This window comes from Bubalus kerabau, chromosome 5 (assembly GCF_029407905.1).
Source record: "Bubalus kerabau isolate K-KA32 ecotype Philippines breed swamp buffalo chromosome 5, PCC_UOA_SB_1v2, whole genome shotgun sequence".
NCBI lineage: Eukaryota > Metazoa > Chordata > Mammalia > Artiodactyla > Bovidae > Bubalus > Bubalus kerabau.
Genome location: NC_073628.1, coordinates 24226298 through 24244547, shown reverse-complemented (window position 1 = coordinate 24244547; position 18250 = coordinate 24226298). Strand labels below are relative to the sequence as shown.

The following is an 18250-nucleotide window of genomic DNA, read 5'->3' as shown; positions in this document are numbered from 1 at the left end:
TGTATCACACTGCTAAGCCATAAGGGAAGCCCGATGTAAGATAGCAAGAGGAACCAGACTCTGTACTACATTAACAATTTTTCTGTAAATTTAAAACAATTCCAAAATAAAAATGTGTGTAAAAATAAATGTGTTGAATGGAGTTAACACCACATCAGAAGAAATGATGAGCTGATGGGTAAACTTAAAGAAGAGCAATAGAAACTACCCAAAATTAAATCCAGAGAGAAAAAAAAGAACAACAAAAATATGAACACGGCATCAATGAGCCCTAAGACATCAAGCAACCTCGTATGTTTGTAATTGGAGTCTCAGACCACAAGGAGGAGGAGTGGGAGAAAAATGCTTGAAGACATAACAGCTGAAGACATTCACCTAAAGTATACAGTGAACACCCCCTGACCACCTAATCTAATTTGAGAACAAAGTTGACTACATAACCTATTTAACAATTGTCATTTCTGATATCGTTGGGCTAGGTTATTGGATCTACCACCTACTCAAAACCAGCTAAAAATACTGAAAAAAATATTCTATTTTATAACTGGCTTTTGATCACATAAATTTTGGATTATTTATTAATTGTAAATGCATGTTTCAGGAACTATTTAGGGCCATATTTGATGGTAAAGTCAGAAAAGTTGGTATATTCATTATATGCTGCTGCTGTTGCTAAGTCACTTCAGTCGTGTCTAACTCTGTGCAACCCCATGGACGGCAGCCCACCAGGCTTCCCCGTCCCTGGCATTCTTCAGGCAAGAACACTGGAGTGGGTTACCATTTCCTTCTCCAATGCATGAAAGTGAAAAGTGAAAGTGAAGTCATTCAGCCGTGTCCGACTTTTAGCAGCCCCATGGACTACAGCCCACCAGGCTCCTCTGTCCGTGGGATTTTCCAGGCAGGAGTACTGGAGTGGGGTGCCATTACCTTCTCCCATTATATGTTATAGTAAACTAAAATAATCAAAAAACCAAAAACATCTCTTTAGTGAAATGTATGGTTTTTTATTAAATAAGAAACCCAAATAAAATATATTCATAATTCTAAATAAAAATTTGTACTTGCCTCCAGAATATAATTTTTTTGTATCAGGCTTTGTACTTGAAATAGTCATTTGAAATTCTTGATCAATAGTTTTTAATTTCTTTTATAACCATCAATGAGAAACTTTATATGTGTAAGAGACAGAGTTTAAATGATTCTTGCCACCATTGAAAACTTTGCCATCAAAATCATATTTAAATAATGCAAGTTATTTTCTTTTTACTTACAAATTTAATGTTCAACAAATTTAGAACTAATTTCATTTTTTCATTTCCAATATTTCAAAATAACAAGTCTAGTTTTCAGAAGGCTTATGCATTATTGGAGCAATCACACGGCATCTAGTTTCAGTTCAGTCACTCAGTCATGTCCGACTCTTTGCAACCCCATGAATCGCAGCACGCCAGGCCTCCCTGTCCATCACCAACTCCCGGAGTTCACTCAGACTCACATCCATAGAGTCAGTGATGCCATCAAGCCATCTCATCCTCTGTCGTCCCCTTCTCCTCCTGCCCCCAATCCCTCCCAGCATCAGAGTCTTTTCCAATGAGTCAACTCTTCGCATGAGGTGGCCAAAGTACTGGAGTTTCAGCTTTAGCATCATTCCTTCCAAAGAAATCCCAGGGCTGATCTCCTTCAGAATGGACTGGTTGGATCTCCTTGTAGTCCAAGGAACTCTCAAGAGTCTTTTCCAACACCACAGTTCAAAAGCATCAATTCTTTGGCGCTCAGCTTTTAGATGCCATGAAAAGGACAAATTGGCTGGAGATAGATGGAAGTATCCAACATGGGGAGACAAAGACTGGGGCACCTACTTGGAGATGGAATCCCAAGCATCAGGATTCTCTGACCAGCCTCCCACCACCATAAGCTGAGCACCACAAGTCTGAGCACCTGAAACAAACACCTCCAGCAGCTCTGTGGAACTCCTGACTACAATAGGCACTGTCCCCTTTGTGTGTGACTGTCGTAGCTGGTGACCAGGTGGTGGAGTACCTCTTTGGTTGAGCTGTTGAGATAGAGCAGAGAATGCCTCACTTGGCTGACCATGCTTGTCACTGACCAGAGTATGGTATATGCCACCACATCAGACACACTCTATTCTTACCCTTCTGAGAGCATCTATCTAGCATATACTTTAGGCTCTGTTCATCTAGGGATTCCACATGAATAAAACAAACATTTTTTCCCCAAAAAAAAATAGTATGCATGAAGCATATACAGAAGGACAATAAAGCCATATATGACATACTTGTATCTTCAAGAAATTCATCAATTTACAGACATAATACTTCCAAATATCTTAAAGCTATCTTTAAAATGCTTAATATATTGAAATAATTTTTACATCAAATTCTATAGTTATAATTATTTCCAAAACACTACATTTAAAGCTTTAAACATTTTAGTTTTATATGAATTGTGGTTTTAATATTTTTAAATGATCATTTTAGACAGGCTGATCTACAGAATATAAAGTCATCCTGCAAAATAAGCCTGCTGATTCACAGACCAGGCCAGGCATTTGCTGACTCATACTTCCAGCAGCGTCTTCTGGGCACTTGGATATCACATTCAGACTGCAAGCCATGTGTCATGCCTGCAACTATATTTTGCCTAGATAAACCAACATACTCCCCCAAAAGTGTGTGAAACTGGTAAGCCACAAATATACATGGCCTTTTATTTGGCTGGACAGGGCTAACCACTCATAGAAGTGTGTCTCTCCTCCCACGTCCCTTGTGGTTCAGCTGGTAAAGAATCTGCCTGTAATGTGGGAGACCTGGGTTCGATCCCTGGGGTTGGGAGAAGGAGGCTACTCATGCCAGTATTCTGGCCTGGAGAATTCCATGGACATACAGTCCATGGGGTCACAAAGAATCGGACACAACAAAGCAAGTTTCACTTTCACTTTGGACTTCCCTGGTGGCTCAGACGGTAAAGCGTCTGTCTACAATGTGAGAGACCTGGGTTCGATCCCTGGGTTGGGAGGAAATGGCAACCCACTTCAGTACTCTTGCCTTGAAAATCCCATGGACGGAGGAGCTTGGTACAGGCTACCATCCATGGGGTCACAAAGAGTCGGGCATGACTGAGCGACTTCACTTTCACTACAACCTCAGCTAAATTCTCCCATGCAGTGAAAATAGGACTACCAGAATACCTAGATTTAACCTTACCAATTCAGTAACTACAAAGAGAAAAGCCTGTTTAAAACAATTTTGGCAGAAAAGACTATAGCCAAATAACTGTTGCTGATTAATCATTGTCATCAAGGTTAGACTGGATATGTTTTGTGAGAGGGTCAAGTCAGTCCAACACAATCACACAAAATGTGTTCCGTTTCAAATTCCAGTCAAAAAATATAGCATACTACACACTTCCTACAGAGCACATTTTTTTAAAAGAGAATTGAATATATAGACACAGAGTATGAGAAGCAGCAGGGGAAAATATAAAGACTAATATCCTATTAAAAAATAAATACTACTTCCAGGACTGATGGAACAAAAAGAAAGACTAAGAAGCGTTACCAAATTCTAGAATCTCAGAGGAGAAGCTCTACAGGATTGGTGCTTGGATTAATGGAGGGTGTGAAGATGCCCCACAGCTGGTGCCTGGACCTCCGAAATAGAGACTCCACCAAGAGGTTGCAAGATCTAACATGGAGGGAGACCCTGAAGAAAACCTGACTAGTGCTTGAGCCACTCAAGGGGCAAAAGTCTGGACAATGATGTGAGGGACCATAGTACCGCTGGTAAGGGACTGTTGGACAGCTATCTACCATATCTAAGGGGTGCACCAAGTTAAGCACATTCCCATGGGCTTATTGGCCATTTGCACGTTCCTTTAGGATATGCCTTTCAAATCATTTGAGAACATATGATATGGTCTTTTTATCACTGAGACAAATTTTAATTAAATTGTTACATATCCTAGTTATAATACCTTTATCACATATATGTATTGCAAATATTCTTCCAATCTGCTGCCTGCCTCTAAATATTTTTTGATACATAGATGCTCTAATTTAAATGAAACTCATTTTTTTTTCTTTTAGGTTTAGTGTTTTCCAGAATATGTGCAAGAAATTTGTGCCTACATTAACATATTTTCTATGTTTTCTTCTAGAAGCTTCAAATGACAGTTTTATGTATACAGTTTTGATCCATTTAAAATTAATTTTGTGTATGACATGAGGTAGAAATCAAAGTTTACTTTTCCTCATGATTAATTAGCATTTTCAGCATCAATTGCTTAATTTGTCTTTGCCTCCAGGTTAACATAGTTGCTTGGTTAAAAATCAATAAACTATGTAAGTAAGGATCTGTTTCTAAATAGTCTGTGTGTCCCATGGATTTATTTGTCTATATTTATAACAAAACCAATCTGTTTTGATTACCATATCCTAAAACTAAGTTTTAAAATCATTTAGTGTTATATGTTATTTTGAGTTCTCCAAGAAATAGATGCTAAGAAATGATTAGACTTCCAAGACATTTACTGTGGTAAGTGTCTGTGAAAGATAAAATGGGAAGGAGTGGGTGTCAGCGAAAAAGTTTTCAGACCAGGATGAAAGTGTGACACCTACGAAAGGAGAGTGGGAAGGAAGAATTTGGTAGAAAAAGCTCAGATTACAGTGTGGTTCAAAAAAAAAATCTCAAATAGTATGATAAGAAATCCCTAAGCAAAGACTGCTTATCAGAAGATATCTATGTTACAAAGATAATGGCCAGCTCCATTATGACCCACCATACTAAGTCAATGGCTGAGAATATCTTAGAGGAAACATGGACTCTACCTAAACACTATGTTGAATCCAAGGGAATATCAGTTACAGACAATGATGCACCCCACAAATGGTTCTGCTGAAAGGGGATTAGCAGCACTTATCCATGGCTGCCACATTTCACTCCCCAAAAGAAATTAAATCCCAAAGTTCTTTCTGATTTCTTATTATTGTAATTATTATATTCTATTATTATTTATAACATTTTACTTATTTATAACATTTTATTTATTAATAAATAAATTTATTAATGTTATCCAAACAAGATAATCCAATTGACAAGAATTTTGTGACCCACCACTACATATGATACTCTACATATATGAATGGGAAAACTATAGGGAGAAACATCTAGGTAAATGTATTTATTATCTCATTGGTGAAACAACATTTAAGTAATTTCAGAAAATGTTGATATAGTTTATCGTATTAATACACACCTTTGATAATACTTCAGTGGATAAGTGAAACATGGCTAAAATGTTTTTCCTAACATTATGTGTAGTATTTTCCTAATGTGATGATGAAATTTACAGTAAAACTATATGCCTTTTTCAAAATATTTTGTGTCAAGTAGATAGTAATAAATACAAATTTGATAACAAACTGCCCATCATACTTATTGGGATCCTGATATACACATGTATTATTCCTCTAATCACCCTTTCTTAATGCTATGTTTGACAATAAATGGTAGGATTGCATGTATTCTCTTGAGTACTAAATGCATTTGCCTGATAGAGGTTCTCAGAAGCAGGTGGCAGGTGAAACAGATTTTTGTTACTTTCAAAGAGAACAAGAAAAGCAAGATCAAAGGAAAAGTGTTACAAAAAATAGAACAAAATATCATATATGAAACGAATCACCAGTCCAGGTTGGATGCAGGATACAGGATGCTTAGGGCTGGTGCACTGGGATGACCCAGAGGGATGGTACAGGGAAGGAGGTGGGAGGGGGGTTCAGGATGGGGAACACATGTACATCCGTGGCAGATTCATGTTGATGTATGGCAAAATCAATACAATATTGTAAAATAATTAGCCTCCAATTAAAATAAACAAATTTATACTAAAAAATAGAACAGAATGACAACATCAGGTGGACCTGTTTCTACATTAAGCTGTTTACAATTTGCAATGAAGACATTTCTTTAAATCCCTCTGACTATCATTTCGGTTCAGCCACTCAGTCATGTCCAACTCTTTGTGACCCCGTGGACTGCAAGCTTCCCTGTCCACCACCAACTCCTGGGGCTTGCTCAAACTCATGTTCATCAAGTCGCTGATGTCATCCAACTGTCATCCTCTGTCATCCCCTTCTCCTCCTGCCTTAAATTTTGCCCAGCATCAGGGTCTTTTCTAATGAGTCAGTCCTTCACATCAGGTGGCCAAAGTACTGGAGTTTCAGCTTCAGCATCAGTCCTTCCAATGAATATTCAGGACTAATTTCTTTTATGATTGACTGGTTTGAATTGCTTGCAGTCCAAGGGACTCAAGAGTCTTCTCCAACATCACAGTTCAAAAGCAAAAATTCTTTGGCGCTCAGCTTTCTTTATGCCCCAACTCTCACATCCACACATGACTACGGGAAAAACCATAGCTTTGACTAGATGGACCTTTGTCAGCAAAGTAATGTCTCTGATTTTTAATATACTGTCTAGGTTGGTCATAGCTTTTCTTCCAAGGAGCAAGCATCTTTTAATTTCATGGCTTTAGTCACCATCTGCAGTGACTTGGGACCCCATGCCATTGTTTCCATTGTTTCCCCATCTATTTGTCAAGAAGTGATGGAACCCAAAGCCATGATCTTATTTTTTAGAATGTTGAGTTTTAAGCCAGCTTTTTCACTCACCTTTTTCACTTTCATCAAGAGGCTCTTTAGTTCCTCTTCACTTTCTGTCATAAGGGTGGTGTCGATTACGTATCTGAGGTTATTGGTATTTCTCTCAGCAATCTTGATTCCAGCTTGTGCTTCATGCAGCCTGGCATTGCATGATGTACTCTGCATAGAAGTTAAATAATCAGGGTGACAATATACAGCTTTGACATACTCCTTTCCCAATTTGGAACCAGTCCATTGTTCCATGTCCGGTTCTAACTATTGCTTCTGGATCTGCAGACAGATTTCTCAGGAGGCAGGTCATGTGTTCTGGTATTCCCATCTCTTGAAGAATTTTCCACAGTTTATTGTGATTGACACACTCAATGGTTTTAGGGTAGTCAATGAAGCAGAAGTAAATGTTTTTCTCGAACTCTCTTGCTTTTTCTGTGATCCAACGGATGTTGGCAATTTGATCTCTGGTTCCTCTGCCTTTTCTAAATCCAGCTTGAATATCTGGGAGTTCTCAGTTCATTTACTGTTGAAGCACAGCTTGTAGAATTTTGAGCATTACTTTACTGGCCTGTAAGATGAGTGCAATCATGTGGTAGTTTGAGCATTCTTTGGCATTGCCTTTCTTTGGGATTGGAATGAAAACACCTTTTCCATTCCTGTGGGCACTGCTGAGTTTTCCACATTTGCTGGCATATTAAGTGCAGCACTTTTAATAGCATCATCTTTTAGGATTTAAAATAGCTCAGCTGGAATTCCATCACCTCCACTAGCTTTGTTTGTAGTGATGCTTCCTAAGGCCCACTTGACTTCTCATTCCATGATATCTGGTTCTAGGTGAGTGATCATACCATTGTGGTTATCTGGGTTATGAAGATCTTTTTTGTATAGTTCTTTTGTGTATTCTTGCCACCTCTTCTTAATATTTTCTGCTTCTGTTAGGTCCATACCATTTCTGTTCTTTATTGAGCCCATATTTGCATGAAATGTTCCCTTGGTATCTCTAATTTTCTTGAAGGGATCTCTAGTCTTTCCCTTTCTGTTTTTCTCCTCTATTCCTTTTCATTGATCGCTGAGGAAGGCCTTCTGACTATACCAGTAACAATATTGTTTCATAAAAGAATTATTCTGTAGTGTTTGGCACTTTTGTGTCTAGACCAGAAAACTCTAAGTTTATCTTTATGTATTTAAGAAACACCACACTTGTTCAATTTGGAATAGCCCATTAGTCAAAGGTAGTTTGAAAAAAATCAATTCATATTTTCCTTTTATAAAGATGCCATTAGTTGTTTACTAAAACTGTTACAAGTTACAAGAGATATGTAGGAATGAGACAAGAACAGCTACAAGAAAAATGATAAGACAAGTCTATTATACCACACATAATATAATCCGTAGAGGTAATGCAATTTTGAACAAATCTCATGATAGATAATAAAAATTAAGTACAAAATTGAATGTCTTTACATTATTGTTGTTACTAATTAGAACATGTTTATCCTCTGGATTTTAAATACGAATCTCCTCAGTGCAACTTTTACATCTTTGTTTCTCAAACTATAAATCAAAGGATTGAGCATGGGCACCACATTAGTATAGAAGACAGAAGAAATTTTTCCCTGCTCCATAGAACTGGGAGAAGAATATTTAAGGTACATGAATGCCGCTGAACCAAAAAAAAGAGAAAGAGCAATCATGTGGGAGCTACAGGTACTAAAGGCTTTCGATCTTCCTTGAGAAGATTTGATACGAAGAATGTTGGTGAGGATGAAGAGGTAAGAAATTAGGATGGTGAAACTGGGTACTGTGATGTTAATACCCACGACAATGAGAACTACCACCTCATTGACATAGGTGCTGGTACAAGAGAGTTGGAGGAGTGGGAGGATGTCACACAAGTAATGGTTGATGACATTCACATTGCAGAAGGTTAGTCTAAGCATGCACCCTGTGTGTGCAGACGCTCCAGCAAACCCCATCACATATGCAGCCAAAGAGAGCACCAAACAGACCTGATGGGACATGGAGACCGTATACAGCAAGGGGTTACAGATGGCCACATAGCGATCATAGGCCATTGAGGTCAACATATAGCACTCAGAGATGACAAAAAAGAGAAAGAAAAACAGCTGAGTCATGCACCCCACATACGAGATGGTATTCTCCCTGAACATAAAGTTCATCAGCATCTTGGGGGTGAAAACAGAAGAGTAACAGAGATCAATGAAGGACAGGTTGAAGAGGAAATAGTACATGGGGGTGTGGAGGTGAGAATTTAGACCAATAAGAATGATCAAGCCCAGGTTGCTCACCATGGTGACAACAAATATCACTAGAAATAGGTGAAAGAGGGGTTGCTGGAGCTCTGAACGGTCTGTTAATCCAGCAAGAATAAATTCAGTCACTAAGGAGTCATTTCTAGCCAGCATTCTCAACTTCAGAAATCTGTGAGAACAGAATAAAATTTCATTAGTAGGGAACACAGCTCTGTCCTTTACAAACTCACTTTTACATGAGCTTTATTTATGAAAAAGAATCTCACTCTGGCAGAAATCATGTAAACACTTCTTTGCCTCATAATGTCTTGAAGCCACACATTTCCCAACATTTAAATCACTGTCTTTTGAATGAACTGCATGTGACAAACAACTACTCTATCTTCACTAGAAAACAGAGGGATACAGTAGCTGAGAAACGAGCTTACTTGCTGATGGGCTTCAGCAGTGGGAAGGTATCCCCAGTTCTCCCCATATTCATCTGATTTACCACTTCCTACTTTCTACTCATGTTTCCATCATCCTACTACACACTGTAGGTTCCTTCAAAAAGGGATTCCTACAGGGAAAATACCATGCAGATATTCTGCAACCAGGAAGTCTCTCATAGTCTTTAAAGTTTCAGATACTTAAAGAATCCAGGAAGTAAAAAATTGGTAACAGATATTGAGGTGAACCTTTGAAATTTTATACTTAACCATACATTTCAGGGTTTCCACACACTGCCCTCCTCTGTTCTGTCCTAGTTGCACAGAGACTGAATAAAGGAATTTGGATGTTCTTTCCCAGGTTTTGTAGGATGGCAAGAATGAGAAAATAATGAATTTGAGTGCTGATTAAGTTAGTTGTTAAGTTTCTGAAAACACTTCAAGCTGCATACTTACTAGCAAAAGATACCTTGTTATATCTCAGTGAAAAGGATAACTGTTTGACACATTTTGTTATAACTAAATAAGGCTACTGTGACCATTAAGTAGATAGGAGAAAGGAAGGTAATGAGTTAGTTCTGCAGTGTAAGAATAAGTTGAGTATCTCCACACTCATTCTCTGACTGTATTTATACTGGTTGTATTAAAGATGAAAGAATGATCTTTAACTCTAGCTTGGTACCTTGCCTAAACTTTACTGTTTAGGCAACTGTAATGTTGACTTCATGTAATATAAACTTAAAGGGAGTGTTTTTGTTTCCTGTATCACCTAAATAAGAGTTCTTAACATTTTCATAGAAAACACATTTTAATGAATCTCTAAGGTCCTCATCAAGACTAATCCCAAAAATGTCAATTTGTTGTTGTTCAGTAACCAAGGCATGTCTGACTCTTTGTGTACAGTACATCTCAATTAAAAAAAATTTAGGGAAAAAACCAAATCTCTTCTGATATTGCTATGTTCTGGATTTGTCACTTGGAACTGCTATAATTCTCTTGCTACCAGAATGAAGATAAAGCCAACACAGAGGGTATGCTGAGAACAATATAGGCAGTAGAGTCAGAGCTACTGACTTTGGACTTTTGGGTTATTCAATATAAATACTTTCTTCATTTTCAGAGGAATTTAGCAAAATACAGAAACTTGGTTAATTCACTCTCCATCCATTGACAGAACTCGGTGCTGACCCTTTATGCATGTTTCACCTCCAATGTCTTGGAAGAAGAACTGGCCTAGGGGATATCAAAGCCGAGCGGATGTACCCACAGAATCTTCTTCCTTCACAGGCAAAGAATCATGGCATAAATCTCACAGTCTCAATGTTCCAAGAGTCAGTCTATGATTTAGATCAAACTTGTAGCTATAAATTTACCAAGAGATTTTGAAAGGAAACCACAGGCAGACATCTGAATCATCATGTCATACAGCACATAGCATTTGCTTAAGGTTTATAATTCTTTTGAACCTGATTAGAAATCAAGGTACAGGTGCCCCCAGGGACCTTCCCATCATGATAAACTCTGCAGGGAAGAAATCAGTGTGTACACCCTAACTGTGACAGTAAATGTTAATTTCCCATCACAGATTATACATTCCCCAGAGCACAACAGAAATGATTCTCTGCCCTCCCTTATAAAGATGCAAATGATTAATGTCATTGAAAATTCACTAATTATAATTCTAGGCAACATTAGTTTTAAGAATTTTAGTTCATAAAGATATACAAACATTTAAGGAAAGATTATTTACTATGGCCCTTTACAAACTCCCTGGTGGCTCAGCTGGTAAAGAATCTGCCTGCAATGTGAGAGAATTGGGTTTGATCCCTGGGTTGGGAAGATCCCCTGGAGAAGGGAAGGGCTACCCACTCCAGAATTCTGGCCTACAGAATTCCATGGACTGTATAGTCCATGGGATCGCAAAGAGTCGGACACAACTGAGCCACTTTCACTTACAATAATTGAATCTCTTTAAATAATCAGCTTATGAAAATGTTATAGACATAAACCAAAGGATTTTTAATTGATTTCAGAGGTTATTGTTTAATAAATCATTATTTACTGTAAGAATAATCCCATGGAAATTTACTTTAAGATATTCTGATTCAATATGTGTTTGATAGATTAAAATTAAATCTAGGAGAAAAATCCCTGTAAATAAGCCTCATCATAAAGAAGTATGACTAAAATTCCCATGTATGTATTAGCTTACAGTTATACTTGTGAGACCATGGAGAAGGAAATGGCAACCCACTACAGTATTCTTGCCTGGAGAATCCCATGGGCCGAGGAGCCTGGTGGGCTACAATCCATGGGGTCACAAAGAGTTGGGCATGACTGAGTGACTAAAACACACACACACACACACACACACACACAAGCTGTGAGAAGAAATTTTTATTTAGAAATTATTATTGAGTCCCACAAAATTTCAAAAATATTGGATAAATTTCCTTGAAATCCACCCCACTTCCTACCACAGCAACTGTAGTATAAAAGCAAAACTATAGACTCTATTTAGCTTTGAGAAATTTTATATGCAGCACATGTTTCTGTCTGACCTATGTGATTTGATCTCTTTTATAGATTCATGTAGCTACCACCACAATCACACACAGAACTCATTTACTAACATAAAGGAACTCCCTTACATTACCCCTTTACAGTCACACCTATCCCCTCCCACCTTCATCTCTGTCTTCTAAAAACCACTAACTTACTTGTTCTTCATCTCTATAGGTGGGTTGTTAAGACAACAAATGAAACTATACAATATATAACTTCTAATATTGGCCTTTTCCCCTAAGCATGATGCTCTTAAGTCCATCCTAGTTGTATCAACAGCTTGTCCTTTTATTGCTGAGTGGTATTCCATTTTATACAACCCACATTTATTCAAACTTCTGTAGTAAGTTAAAAATTACTAGGTTCTTGTTTAATGCAAAGCTAAATCTGTTTTATTTATGGAAAGTGTTTCAGGGGCAGGGGATATAAGATGTTCAGACTAGTTCTTCTTGTAATATTCTTTTTTAAATAAGGTTTATGGTGGCCTAATTTAGATACAATAACATGCTATCATTTTAAGAATACAGTTCAACAACTTTCAAAAGAATACAGTTACATTAAAGACCACCATGGTCAAGATCTAGAGCATTTCCATCACCCCCTGAAGTTCCCTTATCCTCGTTAACAATCCATCCCCTGTCATTTTTAATCATGGAAGAATGTTGAAAGTTCTCAAATGTTTTTCCTGAAGCTACTGAAATGTTATATGATTTTAATCTTTCATTCTATTAATCTGGTATAGCACATTTACTGATTAGTGTATGTTGAACCACTCTTGCATTCCATGGTTAAATCCCACTTGATTACAGGGCATGGTTTTTTTAATGTGCTATTGAACTGGACTGTCAGAATTCTGTTGAGAATTTTTGCATCTATATTCATCAGAGACATCGGCTTGTAGTTTTCTTTTCTTATAGTGTCTTTACCTGATGTTGGTGAAAGGATAACTCTGGTTGTAAAACAGTTTTGAGAGTGTTTTCTTTCTCCCACTTGGGAAAAGTTTGAGAAGTTTTGGCATTTATTCTTATTTAAACATTTGACAGGTGGGAAAGGAGTAACTTCATAGTGTTTCACCAGTAATACCATTTATTTTCTGGTCCTGGGTTTTCTTTGTTGGGAGGTTTTTGATTATTGATTCAATCTCCTTACTTGTTATTGATCTGTTTAGATTTTTTCTGTTTCTTTGTAATTCAGTCTTGGTAGACTGTTTCTAAGAATTTATCCATGTCTTCTAGGCTATTCAATTTGTTTGAGTATAACTGTTCATAATAATCTGATCCTTTGTATTACTGTGGTATCAGCTGTAATGTTTCCTCTTCATCATGGTATCATTACCATCTCTGTCTCATTACAATTGTTGAGCTAAAGTTTATTTTGTCTGATATGAGTATGGTTACTGCTGTTGTTTTCTGGTTTCCACTTGCATAGAACACCGTTTCTCATTCCCTCACTTTCAGTCCGTGTGTGTCCTTAAAGCTGAAGTAAGTCTCTTGTGGGAAGCACATAATTGAGTCTGATTTTTTTGTTTTGTTTTAATCCATCCAGCAACTCTACTTCTTTTGATTGCAAAATTTAAGTCACTTACGATTAAAATAATGATTGACAAGTAAGGAATAATGCCCACCTAATTATTCTCTTGTGTGGATCACAATAAACTGTGGAAAATTCTTCAAGAGATGGGAATACCAGACCACCTGATCTGCCTCTTGAGAAATCTGTATGCAGGTCAGGAAGCAACAGTTAGAACTGGACATGGAACAACAGACTGGTTCCAAATAGGAAAAGGAGTACGTCAAGGCTGTATATTGTCACCCTGTTTATTTAACTTATATGCAGAGTACATTATGAGAAACACTGGACTGGAAGAAACACAAGCTGGAATCAAGATTGCCGGGAGAAATATCAATCACCTCAGATATGCAGATGACACCACCCTTATGGCAGAAAGTGAAGAGGAACTACACAGCCTCTTGATGAAAGTGAAAGTGGAGAGTGAAAAAGTTGGCTTAGCTCAACATTCAGAAAACGAAGATCATGGCATCCGGTCCCATCACTTCATGGGAAATAGATGGGGAAACAGTGGAAACAGGGTCAAACTTTATTTTTCTGGGCTTCAAAATCACTGCAGATGGTGGCTGCAGCCATGAAATTAAAAGACGCTTACTCCTTGGAAGGAAAGTTATGACCAATCTAGATAGCATATTCAAAAGCAGAGACATTACTTTGCCAACAAAGGTTCGTCTAGTCAAGGCTATGGTGTTTCAAGTGGTCATGTACGGATGTGAGAGTTGGACTGTGAAGAAGGCTGAGCGCCAAAGAATTGATGCTTTTGAACTGTGGTGTTGGAGAAGACTCTTGAGAGTCCCTTGGACTGCAAGGAGATCCAACCAGTCCATTCTGAAGGAGATCAGCCCTGGGATTTCTTTGGAAGGAATGATGCTAAAGCTGAAACTCCAGTACTCTGGCCACCTCATGCGAAGAGTTGACTCATTGGAAAAGACTCTGATACTGGGAGGGATTGGGGGCAGGAGGAGAAGGGGACGACAGAGGATGAGATGGCTGGATGGCATCACTGACTCGATGGACGTGAGTCTGAGTGAACTCCGGGAGTTGGTGATGGACAGGGAGGCCTGGCGTGCTGCGATTCATGGGGTCGCAAAGAGTCGGACACGACTGAGCAACTGATCTGATCTGATCTGATCTGAATTGTTCTCTGGCTGTTTTGTGACTCCCTTTTTATTTTCTTTCTCTCTTGCTATCTTCTTTTATGATTTCATGATTTTCTATAATGGTATGTTCTTATTCCCTTCTCTTTATTCTTTTATATTAATATAGTCTTTTGTTTTGTGATTACCGTGAGACTTACATAAGATATCCTACAGATATAACTCTTAAGGTGATAACACTTTGATAACACACAAAAACACTATGAAGTTACTCCTTTCCCACATTTTATGTTTTGATGTCACAATTTACCTCTTTTTATATTGTGTACCCATTAGCAAGTTACTGTAGTTATAGCTATTTTTAAATAGTTCTGTCCTTTAACATTTACTAGAGTTGGCTGGTTAACACATCACCATCTTACAGTATGTATTGTGAATTTGACTTTATATTTATATTTGCCAGTATGTTGCATACTTTCTTATGTTTCATGTTACTAATTAGTGTCCTCTTGTTTCAGCTTGAAGAACTCCTTTCAGTAACTCTTATAAAGTCAAGTGCTAATTAATTCTCTCAGATGTTCTTTGGGAAAATCTTTATCTCACCTTCTTTTTTGAAAGATAACTTTTCTGGGTAAAGTATTCTTGATTGGCAGGGCAGTTTTTTCAGCACTTTGAGTATACTGTCTCACTCTATTCAATCTCCTGCCAGTATAAGAAGGGCTCCTTTGTTTTTCCTCTGGATTTTTCTTAAATTCTTTTATTTCAGACTGCTTAATTATGTGTCTTAGAGAAGATCATTTTGAGTTGAAATATTGGGGTGACCTATTAATAAGTTGGATGTCCAAATATCTCCCCATATTTGGGAAGTTCTTATCCATTATTCCTTTAAGAATGCTTTCCATTCTCTATTCTTCTTCCTCTGGGACTCTAATACTGTCTACAATATTCCTCTTGATGGCATCCCACGTTTCACATAAATTTTCTTCACTCTTTTTCATTTTTTTCCTTTGCTCTCTACTTACTGCATAATTTCAAATGTCCTATCTTCTACCTCACAGACTCGTTCTTCTGCTTGATCTAATCCACTGCTGCTCTTATCACATTTTTTCACTTCATTCACTGCATTATTAAGCTCCAAGATTTCTTTTTCTTTCTTATGATGTCTATCTGTATCTCTTTATTAAGCTTATCATTTTGCTTTCTGTTTTCATGATTTCACTGTACTGTCTTTCTCTGTTTTCCTGTGGCTCACTGGGCTTCCTTAAAACAACTATTTTGAATTCTTCATCAGACAAATCACATATCTCCATTTCCTTGGACTCTGTCTCTAGAAAATTACTGTGACCTTTGTTGATGTCATGTTACACTGATTTTTCAAATTCCTTTAATACTTTTTTAATATCTTCAAAACTGATCAGTCACATGCCTCTGGTCCTTCTGACTAGCTTCAGGAGAGAATCACCTTCTGGCAGTCCTGCTAGTAAGTCTGAAGCTTTCTCAGGTCTTTTTTACATGATACCTGCTCTACATTTCCTCATTTAAATTTATAGCAGAACTCTTATATGCTTTCTTTCAACCCTGCAAAGCTAGGTCAGTTGCTGATAGCCTCCTTTGTGCTTTCCCTAGGGTGGTGCTGCATGCTCAAGTCTGTGGTTTTCCCCAGGCCTGCATAGCTGGGCCAGAATTTGAGTTGGTCTTATAATTAGTCAAAGACAGGATATGCCCCACTATTAACTTTCTGTGAAAATGCACATCATCACTTGTGTGCAACAAAATGTGCAGAATCACACTTTAGGAGATGGCTTACGCTGCAAGATGTGGGAAGATGAGGATAAGAGGCTCTCAAGACCTTGACTGGGCTCCCAGTAAATGGTCTGTCTCTCCATGGGTCCACTGCTTGTTACAGTTCTCCTTTAGCAACAGGTCTGGAATGGTCATCTCAAAACAGTAACACACCAGGCTACATGAAAGCAAATTGGCAGCAAGCACACTAAGGTCAAAAAACACTCAAGTTCATCTAGCACCCACTGACCTTTTCCACCTGAACAAAACTCCCTGCTGCACCACTCCCACCAAGTTAGCAGTGGCATTGGTGAACAAGGAGCTTTCAGAGAGCAAAAGTGCCCCCAAGCCCCACCACCCTCCCTTCTTCATGCTGGGAGACAGAACTGTGGCTTTGGCTGAGTGGCCTTGTTTCTTAAATTTTTTTTCCTGAGATTTCTTATAACTAAAATTAAAAACAAAAGTCTATTCATAATGAAATAGCAGAAACAGTATTTTCACAGTACTAGCACCTACATGGCCAGGGTGTGTGTGGGGCAGGGGGCGCTTTCTAAACATTTTGTACCAAAGGTATCATTCCAAATCAAAGTTATCCTCTAGAGCTGAAAAAAAAAAAAAAAAACACACAAGAAAGCTAAGAGGACAGATTTTTCAGGTTGGTTACAAAGAGGAAAGGCTCCAAAAACAGGATGGAGTTGGGGTCTGCCAGGCACCTGTAAAAGCAAGGACCACTGCCACCTCATGCGGTGCCCATGAGGACCCTCCTAGTAGTGTGCTGGGGCTCAGCAGCTGTCATTCTTGCCTTCACCTATTCAACAACAAGCGCTCCACATTCAGCCCCTTTCCAGGCATGGCTGGGGATGGTATCTGTGTGCCTGTGGGGCATGCCAGGGACTCTTCATGGGCAGGGATGTCATCTATTTAGACCAGGTTTGATTATGTGCAAAACCTAATGTATCCACTCCTCACAACATGCTGGCCAGAGCCTTGGGGGAGGAGTCGGCCAGGTTTCTTCATTTGGCCTGGACAGGGCAACCCCTCAAGGAGCCCCTGTCCCCTTATCAATGACCAGTCCTATTGCACTTTCCAAGAAAGGCATTTTTTAATCTGGCTCCACCCCTCCCTCAAAAACTGCCTGAAGCAAGCTCTGCTTCCTCACAGCAAAAGGGTAAGCCATCAGGAAAGGAAATTAAAAACAACTGCTTCTAGGAAGGAATGCTATGACAAACCTAGACAGTGTGTTAAAAAGCAAAGACATCATTTTGCCAACAAAGTTCTGTATAGTCAAGGCTATGGTCTTTATAGTAGTCATGAACAATTTTGAGAGCCTGATCATAAAGAAGGCAGAGGGCCCAAGAATTGATGCTTTCAAACTGTGGTACTAGAGAACATTCTCACTGAGAGTCCCTTGAATACCAAGGAGATAAAACGAATCAATCTTAAAGGAAATCAACCCTGACTACTCACTGGAAAGCCTGATGCTGAAACCAGTACTTTGGCCGCCTGATGCAAAAAGCAAACTCACTTGAAAAAAACCCTAATGCTGGGAAAAATTGAAGGCAGAAGGAGAAATGGGTGACAGAGGATGAGATGGTTGGTTGGCATCACTGATGCAATGGACATGAACTTGAGCAAACTCCAGGAGATGCTGGGGGACAGTGAGGCCTTGCCACCTGCAGTCCATGGGGTCACAGATGAGTCAGACACATAACTTGGCAACTGAACAACAAGCAAGAAAGGTGCCTGCAGGCAGGCGGGTAGGCAGTGTGGAAATGGGAACACAAGCATGACAGGAAGTGAGTCTCCATCTGCCTAAAATGCAAGTGGGAGAGAAAGGGCCTGAGGAGGTGGGAAGTCCCAATACAGAGG

The 18250-nt window shown here is 38.6% G+C and overlaps 1 protein-coding gene across 2 annotated transcripts; it reads right to left on the bottom strand.

Annotated features, from left to right (window-relative positions):
* Positions 1-8148: 8148 nt before the first annotated feature.
* Positions 8149-16001, bottom strand: LOC129653715 (olfactory receptor 8B3). 2 transcript variants are annotated; one of them, XM_055583426.1, is made up of 2 exons: positions 15991-16001; positions 8149-9094 (listed from the first exon to the last, which is right to left on the bottom strand). In XM_055583426.1, the coding sequence occupies exon 2, from the start codon at positions 9091-9093 to the stop codon at positions 8149-8151; it is 945 nt and encodes a 314-aa protein (XP_055439401.1). In that variant the 5' UTR covers position 9094; positions 15991-16001. The 2 variants fall into 2 exon arrangements, with proteins under 2 accessions (XP_055439401.1, XP_055439402.1); XM_055583427.1 differs by lacking the exon at positions 15991-16001 and having other exon boundaries at positions 8149-9099.
* Between the last annotated feature and the right edge of the window lie 2249 nt (positions 16002-18250).